This window comes from Medicago sativa, chromosome 7 (assembly GCF_051527215.1).
Source record: "Medicago sativa cultivar Bolivia chromosome 7, Bolivia_mono, whole genome shotgun sequence".
Taxonomy (NCBI): domain Eukaryota; kingdom Viridiplantae; phylum Streptophyta; class Magnoliopsida; order Fabales; family Fabaceae; genus Medicago; species Medicago sativa.
This window is the reverse complement of record NC_140755.1, coordinates 92,716,820-92,733,024: the sequence shown is the minus strand read 5'-3', so window position 1 is coordinate 92,733,024 and position 16,205 is coordinate 92,716,820. Positions and strand designations below refer to the sequence as shown.

Sequence of the window (16,205 nt, the reverse complement as noted above, 5' to 3'; positions counted from 1 at the left end):
ATTAGTCTCTGACTGTGACATTATCAAATAGTAGTAAGGTTACAGTTGTAATGGCTGCAAATTTAGACTATATAGGGTGGTCCAGAAGGATAGGAGCTTTGGTCCCAAACCCTTTTCTTGGGGTAGGGATAATCTGGCTTGTATCTTTCCTTTAGGTGCCATGTGAATTCCAAATGGGTTGGGCAGAAAATGTTTCAAATCTTGAGAAATTTTTCAATAGTATCTTGTATGTGCTCATTTAAGGCAGATTTTGTACATAGCAAATAATTATACATCATAAAATTAGTTCCTTTCATAAACTTTGGGTTGAACCCAATTGGATATATGATAGAAAGAGGTTGTCGGCATGAATAAACGAATGTTCGCACTGTTTTCTTTCTTCTGGTACCAAACTAGACTAAGCTATGGGGATACCATAAGGCGATCCTACCGAAGATTAAATATCCTAATTACGGTGAGTCACCCTATGAGTAATCAACATCAAGTCGTCACACTAGGTTTTTTTTTTTTTTACAAAGACGGAGTTATCTTTTAAAAAGGAGACTTCAAGAATCGAACACCAATTCTTTTTGTGGAGAGTTGTTGACTCACGTAGATGTTGGTCCGGTTTTCTTTTTAAAAAAAATGAAGAAAATCACAAATAAAAAGTATTAAAATTGGAGAACGGGTGCAACATTTTGGTACTTTCAAAGGCATGCTTCATGTTGTGGACCTAAGCAAAACTAATTTTGGATAGAAAGTTTTCAACGGCAAAAGAAGGGAAAACAAACCCTTTTTAATTGAAGAGTTCTTCGCCCAAAAAAATTGAATTTCATAATATTTATAAAAATAATTAAGGAATTCAAACATTCAGCTTACAGATTAATTTATTATTTTATTTATTTAGTTCTTAAAGAACCATTACTTTAGAAAGCATTCAAGGTTGTAACCAAAAAAAGAAAGCATTCAAGGTTCAAGCATACATATAAGGCAAACTAAGTATTAGATAAATTTTGTTCCCTATTGTTAGGTTTGATTGTAAAGACATTTTATGTAGAATTTTGGGTAAAAATAAAAATAGAGTAAGATCCCAAAAAATAGCTCTGCTAGGGTTTTCAACCATAATTGGACTCTTGGAAGCTAATAGTGTTTCACATCCCTATAGTGGTGCCTCCCAATATTGGTGTTTTCTAGTCATATATCCTTCCTCTGGTGTTTGTGTTTCCCAAACATGTCTCCTTTGGTCGTGTTTTTGAAGATGGGTACTCTTCTAATTGGATCATTGGTCTTCATATCGAACGTAATGGTCTGATCCCTTCCTCTCTTCGTGTAAATCATTTCTCTCTCTTATGGGGGCTCAAATTGCTCACTCCACACCTATCGATGATGAAATCGCTTCACCGACCGTCATCTACCTCCATGGTCGTTGCCACTTCACCTTTCTATTCAATTGTCTATTTCTGTGACCCCTTATCTACCTGCCATCATTGAAGATTGTCGCCATTATTGGCTCTCTGGACTACCTTCTTGCTACCGTCTTGGATAAGTCAAGCCACCTTGCACGAATCTGGTTGTCAATCTAAAACATATTATGTCGTTCTGTTGTGTTGTCAAGAAGGCTTGTCTTTCCCCTTTGTCTCTTATCTTAGTCGCGATGGTTGTGCGGCCACAATGGATGCACATGTATGTTTAAAGTTGATTACCATTTATCATGAGAAAGCCCTTTCTCCTTCAAATTTAGTTTTTTTTTTCTTTTTTCGTTACAACTGTTGAGATATCAACACACCATTGGAATCATTTTTTGTATGCTCTCCTACATTCAATTGGTTTCTAATCATATATAGGTTTAAGTTGGACTTTCACGAGACCAGTAAAATTCGAATAGTGTCCACAACAACAACAAAAAATTGTCGCAATTGGATAATTTTTAAACCCCTGACGTCTCATCTTTTTGATGTCATAGACCAAAGGACTAAGTGGTTGATTTGTTGGAAGCTAGGGTACAAAATTTGACTTGGAGCCCCTAAACTCAATGCTCTATAGTGTTGTTGATTTAGGTGTTCTATCTTCTAAGTTCAAATTGTTCTCAGGGGATCGCCTTGGATAATACTTTGGTGACATAATGTCACCGTGACATTAAATCTGGGTCACACAACACACACCTTTGTGTGGCCCAGATTTAATGTCACGGTGACATTATGTCACCAAAGTGCCACCCATCAATCACTGCTTAATAAATTGGCTTGTAATAATCATTATTTTTGTGTACGAATGAAATTATTCTTACCGACGAAATAGAAAAAGCTCCCAAAAAATTAGAACAAAAAATACAAAATAATAACTAGAGTTCAAATTCCTGCTTTTCATATATTTCTTCATTCCTGTGACTTTACAAAAAGGGGGTACAAAAAGAAAAAAAATACAGGGCAAGCTCCCAAAAAATACCTCCCCGTATAATAAACTAAAATTTTATAGTTGAATGCCAACAAAAGAATGGAAGAAAAAAAAACACTATACAGCTGAGGCACCATGATGATGCAGGGATATGGCCAAAAGATGCACTATATTTTTCCTTTTAAATGGAAAAAATGTAAAAGAGAAAGTAAATATAAAAGGGGATTTACAAGCACCAATGGCACAATAAAAAAAAGAGCAAGGTAAGGCTACTCAATTAGAAATTGGAATGCTGGATTCTCAAGAAGTTCATCTGCTGGTTTCATGTCAGAAAAGTCCTTCTCTTGTAGAGATGTAGAGAGGTCATCCACTGAGAAGGGAATGCTGTAAAAAAAAAAAAAAAAACAATATAAACAAATAATATAAGCTTCGGTCTTTTTCAACTTTTTATAACTTCTTTTTAAACTAAAAAAAATATAAAAAAAAAAATATTATAGTAAACAAACAAAATAGCTTCGGTCTTTTTCAAAACAATATCTAAAATTAATCTCTAAATTATTGAATATCTTTAATATGTTCTAATTAATCTCTCAATCAACTGCAATTCCAAAAAATCTAATAGCATATAATTTCTATAATATTTGACCAAGAATTTCACTATATCAATTTTCTTCTATTATATTGGAAGGTATCAAGATAATTTCCACCACTGCATGATTTTATTAAAGCTCAAAGTGCGTGTTAGTAAAGCACCCTCACCTGGAACTATCATCCAACAAGAAAGAATCGTTCAGAGCATCATTGGAGTCCAAGTCCATCCTCATGCTTGCAAGGACCTGAAGGAATATTTAAACGCATCAATCAAACATTTGCCATTTCAAGGATACCTTTTGCGTGATTGGAGAAAATATCGACAAAAACTTACATGTGGTGATACGCTTCGTGTATTATAGTTGTCGTCCCAGTAGAGTGTACATATTTTACATAGCTGTTGAACACTCAAGATCTGTAGAAGCAAAACCAGGGAAATGATGAGATAAAAAGTATATAAACTCTAAAAACTGTGACGATGAGATTATAGTTGTTAGTATAATGGCATGAGTATAAATGAGAGACGCAGGTTTCATGCACGCATGTGGAGTTTGAGATGGATAAAGACTTACAGGGCATAAATCATTAATGATTTCATCGTAGGATATTCTATACTTCTGATGAATAACCTGTTATATAAGATACAAAAATTAAACAATGTGGAAGTAATTAAAACAAGATTGGATTTAGATTATTTCATACAAAACGTGTTTGTCTTTGAACTAATATGGTAAAAAAAAAAAGTTCCCATGATTTTCAATTTTCAATTGTCCGTCTGCACAGTAAAAGTAGAGCGGGCTGCACAGGTGCATATAGGCCTGATGCCACAATTCATGTAATTCCAAGAACTAATGCAAGAGGCACTTTGTCTCAGTAACTTTATTGAGCAAGATTTTCATTCTAAAACTAATGATATCCTTGTTACTATTCGGATAAATTTTAAGTTTAAAATTGAAATTATTTATTCTCATTGTAATTTTATTGAGCATGACTTTCTTTCTAGAGCTAATGCAAGAGCATTTTGTACGAGAAAATCGGTGGAGGTTACTTCAAAATGTGTATAGACATTTATATCCAGTCAAGTTGTGAACAAAACCTAATCATAATAGACTTGGCCTCTCTGAGGTATGTATGAATCAAGTAAATAAAAATAGCATGAATTGTGAAAGGCAGAAAACCAACATTGATTATTGATTATTAAAACAATTTGGCGAAATATTAGTATGAAAAGGTACTATATTATCTAACAAGACACACTTACCAAGAATCCAACAGCCTGTCTTATATGCTTGAGCTCATCCCAAGACGATCCTGCATACTGCAAACATAAGGAAATTATTTTGGAGCTTTTATTAAGGACGTGAAAACCAGTGCGAAAATGACATGTCATCACGACACCAAGTAACATACGTGCTAACTCAAGATTAAGTCTTTAACACATTACAGTAAAATTGAAAACAAATTACCTCCTCCTTTGCTTGGCAGCACCACAGCTCTAATTCAGCTAATCCAGCTTTCACATATTCCCCATTGCTGAATGTGCAACAACCGGGACGAACTAGAAGACTAGTAGCAACCATTTTAGAGGAAAGAGTTGTTAATTTTTCCATATTTATGAGATAGAAAAATTATGATACAACAAAAATGGCTTTTATGTTAAAGGGTGTATGTAAAAATCACGTACCTATTGAAGAGTTGAACATTAATAAATGCGAATGTTTGACTGAAGATCTTTCGGATAAGAACTGGAGGAACCTGAAACCAAAAATATTATTATCTTTCAGCAATTTAAAAAAAATGAATGGACAAGGCTAACAGAGAGGTAATTGCATAATATTCAGATGTTAATAATATAGTCACAAAGCTCCTTACAAAGTTCTCTTTCAGTGTACAGAGGAGGGTGTTGAGGGATTCGATAATACTCTGCCAGTGAACCATCGGGGAATCTTTACCAAATGATCGGCCAGATCGTAACACTCCCTTTGATGTTCTTGGTGCCTGTGTATCATCAATGTGGTTTGCATAAGAAGCAGAACAAATTTTTTGACTAAACAATATGCAAACTCGATCCATTTGAAGTTTCTAGAAAATAAGTGTATATAGGAACATAAAAGGAAAACTATTTCGGATTAGACAATATTTCCGGATTTATCCATCCGATAATTGTTGGTTTAAAATTAACTTGAGTTTCCAACTAGATTTCAACAAACCTGGATACATAGTGCAAGAGCTGATGTTAACTCCTTTGTCAAGTTATCTCGGATGATGCCATATATTTTCTCCAAGTAGGCTGTGAGCTGCTGCTTGAAAAGCAAAGCAGGGTACTTGGCCTCTACCTTGCGTACTACTGATGAAGGTGAAGCAAGGTTGGCGGAAGAAGGGGATGAAAGAAAACTCTGCAATTTACCCTCGGAATGAATAAGTGGAATATTTCCATTTTGAAGTGCTTAATTGAAATCAGAAAATATACAATGTAATATTAATTACCTTTGTCATTCTTCCAAAGAGGGATGTTGGATTAGGTGGTTTTCCAACTGGGGTTGCATTTGTTGAACTCCCAGTTTTCAGGCTTTGTTCAAGTAAAAACAACAATGCTGATGTATTTGACAGCCAATAGGCCATAAGAGCATTGTCATCTTGATCCTGCAAGGCCATAGAGAGAGTCTGTTTGAAGAATCGTAATAACTTATTTTAAACACCTACTGATACCCCAAACCTTCAATACAAAAGCTAGTAAAACTATAATTCTTGTTTGGACAACTTGTACGAAGAGCCTTAACAATTCATTCCACTAGACTGTATTCAATAATTTTTATCACAAAAACATTATTAAAAGAGATTAAAACCATAATCATGTGTTTGACTTGGCACTTGGATGAATAATTAATGAAACTTCCCCAACAAAAAGAGAGGACAACAAAGAAACAATATTTTTGGTGCAAAGTGCAAACCAAGCAAAGATTATTAGTTTGCACGGCATGTTTAATAACTAAATGCTCTCGTCCTAACTGCAATTTAACATGAAATACAAGTTAATTATCACAACTAATAGGATGATTTGCATGGCGTTTTTCATAACTAAATGCTTTTGTCCCAAGTCTAATTTGTTTTCGAAGATTTTTCCTGATATTATTGTGCCCACAGTCTAATTTAGAATAGAAAATAGGAAAGTCACCTCAATTGCAGAACCAATCATCTGGATAAGGCGATCAAATACACTAGATCTTTCAGCTTCGAATGATTTCCAGTGGAGAAGACATTTGTAAATAGTAAATGCAGCAATAGGCTTTCCATGATTGAACCCAATATTTTTACTAACACAGTTGACGAGTGAATCAAAACTCCCCTACAGCATAACAAGAGTTTAAAATTGAGAATGGTACCCTTGCATGAAAAAACTAAAAAAACCAACATAACTAAATTCTTAAACTTAAGCACATACATGATGTCGTTCACTGCATGATCTCTTCAATTTCACGTCAGATTCGGCAACAAATTGTTTTACAGGTGTAACATATGTATCCTGGAAAGATGAATCATATTTTATTCTACTAAACACAGTCGCTTCTAAAAACGGAACCCAAAAATAGTAGCAAACAATGTACTTACAGCATCATATGGTTCTTCTGCCACATGGTGACCATTTTCCAACTTCTGCATATCAAAATGTCAATATTCAAACAATCCATGCGCAAATACTAAGAATGAGAACCTACATAATTTCGTTGGTATGAATTACCTCAGATGCAGGGGTAGAGAGGTTCTCCACTGCTGTTTTCACAGGTGAGTTTATTAACTGAGATTGTTTCTGAAGAACATGGTTTGCAAATTCTATGTCTGCGAACTTCTCTTCGAGCCTATCAATATTAATTAGGAAATAAATGTTAATAATGTTCAACTAAATCTTAATCTGATATCAACAAAGCTTTATAATGAACGATACCTTTGCATCGCAGTCTTCATCTGGATTACTTTCGATTCTGCATCCAAAGCTTGTTTCAACCTTTCTTCACTAACTTTAGCTTCCTCTTCATACCTTTTTTCTGTTTCGTCAATTTTCTTTTCCAGTGAACTCACCAAGTTCTGTAAAAAATTCGAGAAGCATTATATTAGTAATAAAATTCAGTAAACTATCTTATGCTAAAATATCGGAAGCATACCATCAATATAATAATACTTTTTTTAAATAAAACCCAGAGCATGGTCAACAAAGCATCTCACCTTGAGTTTCTCGTTTTCACTACTTAGCTTCTCCAACAAAGCATGGTCAACAACTGGAACCTCCTGTATGACAGGAACTCTCTCCTCCAATCTTTTCGTAGCCTCCCGCTCCTTTTCAAGAAGTACTTTAGTTTCTTTGAACTGAAGTTGCATCTTTTGCAAAGCTGACTGTAATCTTTCATTTTCTTTTGCTTTTGCTTCTTCCACGTCCACCTATATTTGATATTAGAAGTTTATTGCAAGGTCAGATACCAAATTTTGTATTACCACTTTCGTGCATGTTTACCAGAAAAGGACAACAAAAAAAACTATTTTATCAATTTCACGAATCAATGTCATTCCACTACAATATCTCACTGAAATTGGAGTTGTTAATTCATACAGCTGAAAAATTTCCAGTGTACAACAACCAAGCCTTATCCCACTAAGTGGGGCCGACTACATGGATCAAACGACGTCATAATGTTCTATCATATCTCTATCCAACTCATTAATTTCAAGATATAATTTCTCTTGTAGTTTTTTAGGTCTTCCACTTCCTCTAGTGATTTGGCTTTCCTCCATCTGATCTACTCTCCTTACTATAGAATCTACATCTCTTCTCTCTACATGCCCAAACTACCTAAGCCGAGTTTTCACCATTTTTTCTATGATAGGTGCTGCCCCAACCTCTAATGTTGTCATTTCTAATCCTATCACGTCTAGTCTTACCACACATCCAAAGCAACATCCTCATCTCTGCTACTCTTGTTTTATTCTCATGCCAGTTCTTTACTGCCCAACAATTCGTCCCATACAACATCGTCGGTCTTGCAGATATGCATTAAAAATTTCTCTTCAACTTGAACGGTACTTTTGTATCACATAAAACACCTTCATTTCAACCACCCCGCTTGAATTCGCTGGTTTACAACTGCTTCTAATCTACAAATGTTTCGCATTTTCCTAAAATTGCATTCCATATACTATTTCTTGCTGCTAATCAGGCAGAAGCCATATGCTTCTAAGGCTTGTCACCAATTAACATACACTAATAGCAAAATAATAGTCATTTACCCTTAAACGTTTTTCCAGCTGCAATCTTAATGTAAGGTCTTCAACTTGTTTTTCAAGCTTATTTTTGGCATCTTGCAGAGCCCCTGTTTCTCTTGCAGCCTACAACCAAAAATGCGAAAAATCTGAATCACTAAATGAGAACATGAAAAGAGGTCAATTGTCAATGCACAACCAATTGGTCATAAGATCTAATAGTTTTAAACATATAAAGTTGGCACATTCCACTATCTTATTTTCGTTCAAAAGCATATAAAGTACACATACGGATGCATATGAAGCTTATTGCTATGAATTTCAAGGTAGCCCTTTATAAGGTTCAGCGGTCACAGCAAGCTATATCTTGAGTTCTATCAGTAATATGATATTTATAACTCGCAACTTTACTTAAAACATGCATTCATTGCCGGAGTCAAAGGATTAACGGGTTAAAAGGTGTTTACCATCTTGAGTTTCCGCAGTTCTCGCCGGGCAACTTTTCCTCTCCATGCACACTGTGTTGCAATTGCTGCCTTCTTTAATTTTGTGAAGTTAAGTAGTATCAAGTATTTCCTACAGTGGCTCTGCACGACAAAAATTCATCTGAGTTGGAAGAGTTTTTTAAACGAAAATAAATAAAGTTCACCAATAATAAGTTTGTATTCAATGGATGAACAACAATAACAGTAAAAATGTTTAAAATATCTTTTACTGATAGCTCTTCAAAATATACCCTACCTGAATGATAATTGCTGCACTAGTCCTCCTTCTAGAGTGAAGCTCACAATGAGCAGCCATCACCCGCATACCAGTCTGGATAGAGACAGCAGAGGCATACAATTCTTTGTACGCCTTCTTAGCAATATGCATGCGGAAACACCTTTGAATGAGCAGACTAGAAGCTTCCCGCCGAATTCCCTCAAAAACTTGCCGAGCAAGTTGTCCTGCAATTAGTACAAAGTAAGACAACAGACGTCAACAGTCTAAGTAATTCCCCAATTCCATACTGTGAGCTAACATCTTAAGAAGCAATGAGCAGAGACCTCTGCATGCAGCTTGAATCTGCAAAGCTGACACACGAAGCAAAATGAAACTTTGACGTGCCAAGTAGGAGCGAACTTTCCTCTGAATAATGCTTGCTGACTTTCCTAAGATCTCACTTCTACGGGTATCTAGTTCTGCCATTTGACCAGCTCGAAGAAACACCTTTGTTTTACCAATCTGTGCCAATAACCGGCAAAATTAGTTAGAAAAAGATAATATAACCTTCTATGGCCAATCTGCAATCACTAAATGCAACGGTGAACATTATAGAAGTAACTATAGATGCGAATTCTTAGCAATTCATGTTCGTTACACACATGACAAATACATGAAATATGATATTCCTAAACCCAAAGTACACTTTCAAAATCTACACCCAACAGAATGGTAGTGAATGCGAAGCATGCAAAGAGGATGGAAAAGGAAATATTACCAATTCTCCCAGCAACAATGAGCATAAAATAAAAATAAAAAATTCCATAAGAATTAAATGTTAAGCCACATTGTATTGGTTACCTGATAACCTTCAAGCCGAACATTCTTTAGGATCCTCTTGCAAGCAGTGACCTCCTCAGAACTAACATAATTAAAATATGGAATAAGTAAACATTTTCAGAATAACATCTAAGATTCCTGATAAGGAAGATGAACAACATAGATACCTTCCATCCAATGCTTCAGGAGCAAGAAGGCCAAATCGATCGACAAATTCATCAAAGGCTTTTCTAGTGGGATAACCAGCACAGCTAATCCTGATTGCCTCCATAACTCCCTACAACCAGGTGAACTATCTTAATAAGTATAGACTTACTTATTCTATGGTTGACCTTCAATTACAACATGAGTCTATGGTAAAAAAAAAAAAAAAAAGGATAAAAATGGTAGCAGTCTTACCCCACAGCGCAGTTGCAGCAAAACATTTTTATTCTCAAATACTGCCGGCTTAAGAAGATTATTGGGTTTCACGCATCGAATGTAGTGTGGTTCAGTGGAGCTTAGAGTTTCAAGTAAAGATTGCAATTGTTGCTGCAGGACATATGATGAGTTTTTACGATCCCAATGATTAAGCAAGAAAGACAAATTAATTGTTTTGTAATAAATTCAAAGCACCTTAAATCTGGAACCTATTGAAGAGAACTTTGATTGTTTGGAAGTTTCCTCGGGTGAAGGAGGAAACAAGCCAGATACAAAGGGACATGTGGAAGCATAAAGAAGTGACTGGTGTTCTGCAACAACATAATCTTTGTTCTTGTCAAGGAAGAACTCAGTTTGATAAGTAACCTACAGAAAAAGAATAAACAAATCAGAACTGGCATTATTGACATATATTATTATATAATATATGTATCCTAGTTATTATATTTCTAAGCTAAAATTACAATTTTAACAACTTACATCGCCAGCATAATGGCAAATTGTGAAGTCACTAGGTGATAATTTGGGCTTGCTAAACCTTTTATGGTCTTTGAAGGTCTGATACAGCTTTTGGGAAAAAGTTTCATGTGTTGATCTAGGAAACATACTGCATAAAACAAACATATACAACTAACTGAGCATGCATAGAAATAATTAAAACAAAAATATAATATATGGGTTATCGGTACAAAGTGTACCATGCTTCGTCCAAAAGCGAAATAATGCCACCAGGTTTCTGAAAATGAATGCAAGACAATTCCAAAGTTAAAAATATTTCAAATGATAATAAAATCATTAATGACAGTACCAAACAAAATCATATTACTAGTCTATCAAAAGGAAAAATAGAAAAATTACCAATAACTCTCAAGCCAATTTATCTTTGATATACAGCCACCCATATTAAACTGAGCTTGAGAAGTGAATTATGACCATAACCAATCACCAACACATTTAATACATACTACCTTTATCCCAAATTATAAGTCACTATGGCAATTTCTCACAAATTAATATAGTTAATTTTGTATGGGATAGAGAAATTATGAGTTACTATACAAAATTATCCTTTCTTACTGGTCAGGGAAAGAGAAATTAATAGAATTGGAATGAGGGAGAGTAATAAATAGTAAAAGGTATGATAGGAAAAGAAAAATTAATGTTTCATTGATATTGTAAAATGACTTAAAACTTGGGACGGAGAGAGTAAAATTTATCAAGATTGAATATCTTATATAAAATCATGCAGCGAGAGATAAAACAATCAACATAAGGATTTCAGAGTGAGAAAACCTTTTCAATCAGATCCAAAATATCTTGATTATCCACAAATTCAATGTAACTCCAATCAATTTCTTCTTTTTTGTATTCTTCTTGCTCCATTTTGAAAACATGCTGTAAAACAAAATATTTGACCTCAACAGTAGCATGTGGAATAAACAAAAAGGAGATTTATTGTCTGCTTCAAATAAACAAGCAATTATAAGGGAAAAAAAAAATCTATCTTTCATAAATTTACCTGATTAAAATGTTGCTGAAGCTTTTCATTTGTCAAATTAATACAAAATTGCTCAAAACTGCAAAGTACACATGACAATATAAATATACAAAATTGTTCACTTGAAGAGACTGATCCGTGCTAATTACACAACAAAAGTTGTACTAGTTACACACCTGTTATTCTTGAAACTCTCAAAACCGTAAATATCCAGCACACCAATTAAGGATTTTGACTCAGGATCTTGACCAATGGAATTATTTATGGTATCAACCAACCTGAAAAGGAATGACAGATAGTTACTGAAACAAGATTTATACTTGGAGCGAATTGACCAAATTTGCCAATACCTCAAATCATGTTTCGTAAAAGCATATCTGACCAATCTGCTCACAGACTTACCAGTCAAACAATCTCGTGTAAACAATCTTAGCCAAAGCATCTCGACTGAGTGCAGCAGCTTCTGGATCCAGCCATTTTGTTATTGTTTCATCGCGAGTAACAATTACACGTTTGCAAAGAGAATCTTCAAGTGCGTTTGCATCACACCTGCATAATTTTTTTTAGTCAAGGTGGAAAAGGAAAGAAAGATAAAACTTGAAACAGTGCAAATGTTCAATGTTTGCTCACATGAAAAGCTCAGCTGCAGTCTGTAGGTGGAATTGGGATTTTTCATCTTTGGGCATAGATGAATCTATCTCATCCCCTTTCACAAATTCAATGTTCCCGAGATGCAAAATAGCAGCCACAACTTGAAATATTGCATCCTGGAGAGAGGTGTGCGAAGTGGAAAAACAAAGCATTGAATCATAGATCATAGTTGAAGAAACTAATCGTGAAACTAAAGAAACTCACAATAAAAATACCTGATCCTCAATACTTATTCCAACAACATCCATTGCTCTCCTTATTGCAATATATTCTTTGGATTCGTCAAGCCCTTCCAACTCATAGCAATTTGATTGATTCAGATAATGAAATGTTCTTGGATGTCCTAATTTGTACTTCTTAACAACCTGTAAATATATAAATCAAAGGACAGGAAATATTAAAGCACAAACCTCAAAATGCCAAGCATGAATTTATAAAGAACTTCCAAACATTCTACAAGTCCATTTTCATACAGTTTTTTCTAATGGTTAGTAACTCCATTTTAATTTTATGATCCAAATTCCAAGCCTGAAACAAATTAATATAAAAGGATCTTGTTACCTCTGCAGGTGCAGCACAGAGCATGTAGAAACAATGATAATTCCTCTCAGGATCTGACAGCTGGCAAACACGTGATCTTTCCAGCAGATAAGTTCTGATAGCAGCGCCCGAAATTCTTCCTTTTTGATCGAATTGAATCTCCACAAACTTACCAAAACGACTGCAAAAGTCGCAGGTGAGAAAATAAAACAAATAAGATATGCCATAAAAAATTGCGCTATAAGCAGACACTTGTTAATTTCCACCTTGAATTATTGTTCCTGACGGTCTTTGCATTGCCAAAAGCTTCTAGGACAGGATTTGACTGCAAAACAAGGAAGAGGGGGAAAAGGTTATACTTTAGTTTGTTAAGGTTGTAAGAAACTTAGATGCTGAATAAGATTAACAAAATAAATAAATAGTCTACGGTAGTCAAACCAGCTTGCCAAAATAGATTCGTAAGGATATAATTTTCGCACCTCGAGGACTTTTTGCTCAACAGTTCTACCTTCAGCAACTGCAGCTCTCCCACCCATGTAAGCAAGATATCGCATGAGTAACTTCGTAGTTTCTGTTTTACCTGCTCCACTTTCACCACTAACCAATATTGACTGGCTGATTCCCTCGTTTATCATGAGCCTAAATGCAGAAATAATTTATATAGTTAGATTCTGTAACATAATAGCATGCTCAATTTACAGGACATATATGAAAGTTACCTATACGCTGCATCTGCAACAGCAAAGGGGTGTGGACTTAACTCACCGAAAGCTACTCCTTTGTATTGTGCCATCATATGAATATCATATAAATGAGGAAGCTTTATGAAAGGGTTCACAGCAATCAATATATTCCCAGTGTAAGTCTGGAAGCAAAATGTTGATATTATTGCACACATTAATAAAGCATGGAAACATGAAGATTTCTAATAAACAAAGATACGCAACAGATGCAATCTTAGGAGAGTTAGGAATCCAAATGCGTACATAAATTTCGTTGATATCATATCTCGATCTCAGATTATTTAGGACTCCAGGTTCGTGCAGGTACGCGAGCTTTGTCATATCATCCACTCCACTTGGTGGAACTTCAGTATCTTTATGATAAATTTTGGAAGCTTTAACAACAACCTGCACATTGCAAATCAGACATATGGAGGGAACATAATTCACAAATTTTAAAGCATCGGAAATTACAAATTCTTAGTTGAAAAAAAAAATGCAATATCTACACAATGCTATCCTTCAAAGATTCAAATAAATCAAAGCACTCGTGTAAAACTGTTAATTCAAAGAACAAAAAAAAATGTATTGTCGAAGGCCAAGATTAACGTTTAGCAAATATTGCAAAATACACTCACCGTCTTCCCTGAAGTGCAAAGGACTTTGATTTCCTCTCCATTGACCCCCACGACCTCACCATCTATCCAAGCTACATCAGAATCCTCAATCCAAACATGAGTCCCAACAATGGGATTGGCAGCAGCAGCCTACAATACAAAGCATATCCATAATCACGCAACTAGGGCGAAACTCAAAAACACGTAAGTAAACAGAAAGGTCAAATTCTCTATATTTGCAAATTTAGACCAAATTAAAAAACAAATAAAAAAAAACCCAGCTTTTAACAGTTAAGTCGACGGAAAAAACTTAAACGAATCAGCAACGTAATGGCGCCATATTTGCTTTTTACCCTTAAGTCAACGAAATAACTTAATTGAATCAATAAAATAATGGCGACAAATTTACAAAGTTATAACCAACAATGCCAATCCAACATGGTCCGATTTCCAGAAACAGCATTCGCACTAAAAAAATTCACAACATTCCAGGTAAAATAACTAAAAATCAATATAAACTACAAATGTACCAAAAAAATATACATAAACTATAAACCTTCCGAGACATCGGCTTTCTTTTTCTTCCGAAAACCTAATTAAGATTAAAACCACTACTACTACAGAATTGGATTACTACACTGTCAGCTCAAAATAATAAAGGGGGCACATTCATAAAAAACATAACCACTAATCTGTTTTCTAATTTATATTTTATTATAGCAGATTAGTTGATAAACACAGGTCAACAACAACAGCAACAACTCCATTTGCATCAATAGAATGAAAACAACAACCCCATTATCCAAAAAACAATAATTAATTAGAACAAAAGGGAATAATGGAAGACTTGAAATTGACTAAAGCAAGAGAAGAAGAATAAAACCCAAATGAATGAGAAATGAAGAATACCATCACTGAGCTTGTAACTGGATCTAACTCCAATGGCTACTGAAAAATGAAAGATTTTTGCACTTTCTCGTCGAGTTTTGCAGCAAAAGTTTTAAAAATACAAACTTTATCTCCAAAATGTAGAAGAAATCAAAAGGGTAATGTGAATAATAAGACAATAATGAATGAGAAGCTTGAAATGAAAAAAAGTTCAAAACTTTAGAAGCATTGATTGAGTGCTATTGCTGCTATTTGATTTCAGAGTTTAGAGCGGTGTAGAATCATATACACATTTTCTTTTCTTTTTCTTTTTCTTTCATTTATTTATTTTATATTTTTACCAAATTTGGCTTCTGGCCTAAAAAAAGTCAAATTTATTTATTTCTTTTTATTTTTGGAAACTGTTTATTTTGATTTGGTTTGAAAAGAGAAACGATGTTGTTGAAATTTGGATGTTTTTGTTGAGGGTAAGAATGAAACGTTTCCTTTGTTATGCAGGTGCTTTTCCATAAATGCCCATTGGTGTGTTGATTTATATTGCGCCTTTTCATGACTAGGTAGGTCACAATCAGACTCAATGTTGTTTTTGTCCAAAATCTAACGTTACATAAAACTAATGCTTGCACAACACATTCTTTAAGATCAATTTTTTCAAATACTTTTACTTTTTGATTGATTGAAATTTAGAGCGATGGTATTTTTACCAATATTTTGTGACAACTTTAAGAACAACCTTAATTTCCTCTCTTTTTATTGATCAAAATCAATAGAAAGAGAAAAAGGAAAGAGATGATAAAGAATACAATGTGAATACTTTTTTGGTAGATCAATATAATGTGAGTATAAAAGAGAAAAATTTTCATAAATTATTTTAAAATTGTTGTACAAATATCATTTCTCTATAAAAAAAATTGTGAATTTTGTTAAATTTATATGAGACTCCAATGATTGGTTTAGTAAGACTTGCATGAATTTTTCATTAAAGAGAATGAACATTTTGAGTTTATTTTAACTATTAATTTGCGTGTTTTAAATTTATTCACATATTCATCATTCATATTTTTAGCATTGAATATATGATTTTATTTGGTGCACTTTGTTAATTTAAATGAA

The 16,205-nt window shown here is 34.2% G+C and overlaps 1 protein-coding gene across 2 annotated transcripts; it reads right to left on the bottom strand.

The window, feature by feature from the left end:
- Positions 1–2,321: 2,321 nt before the first annotated feature.
- LOC146910349 (myosin-6-like) lies at positions 2,322–15,346 on the bottom strand. 2 transcript variants are annotated; one of them, XM_085722382.1, is made up of 39 exons: positions 15,114–15,346; positions 14,226–14,354; positions 13,852–13,995; positions 13,585–13,730; positions 13,345–13,504; positions 13,132–13,190; positions 12,887–13,046; positions 12,541–12,690; positions 12,305–12,441; positions 12,077–12,223; positions 11,851–11,952; positions 11,696–11,753; positions 11,470–11,571; positions 10,875–10,912; positions 10,657–10,783; positions 10,372–10,542; positions 10,156–10,287; positions 9,924–10,033; positions 9,778–9,838; positions 9,261–9,438; positions 8,956–9,161; positions 8,682–8,801; positions 8,242–8,340; positions 7,186–7,398; positions 6,908–7,047; positions 6,704–6,821; positions 6,574–6,618; positions 6,407–6,487; positions 6,140–6,310; positions 5,452–5,607; positions 5,175–5,360; positions 4,837–4,962; positions 4,649–4,719; positions 4,431–4,530; positions 4,226–4,282; positions 3,537–3,593; positions 3,299–3,379; positions 3,133–3,209; positions 2,322–2,757 (listed from the first exon to the last, which is right to left on the bottom strand). In XM_085722382.1, exons 1-39 carry the CDS (start codon positions 15,114–15,116, stop codon positions 2,643–2,645), a joined length of 4,533 nt encoding a protein of 1,510 aa, XP_085578508.1. In that variant the 5' UTR covers positions 15,117–15,346; the 3' UTR covers positions 2,322–2,642. The 2 variants fall into 2 exon arrangements, with proteins under 2 accessions (XP_085578508.1, XP_085578507.1); XM_085722381.1 differs by lacking the exon at positions 15,114–15,346 and adding an exon at positions 14,761–14,889.
- Positions 15,347–16,205: the final 859 nt, after the last annotated feature.

Excerpts from the sequence above, each read along its gene's own strand:
- LOC146910349 (XM_085722381.1), bottom strand. Across the intron at positions 12,224-12,304 it reads ACTGCAGCTGAGCTTTTCAT|GTGTGATGCAAACGCACTTG; the intron begins GTGAGCAAACAT and ends AAAATTATGCAG. Across the intron at positions 10,913-11,469 it reads TTTTGGATCTGATTGAAAAG|AAACCTGGTGGCATTATTTC; the intron begins GTTTTCTCACTC and ends ATTCATTTTCAG.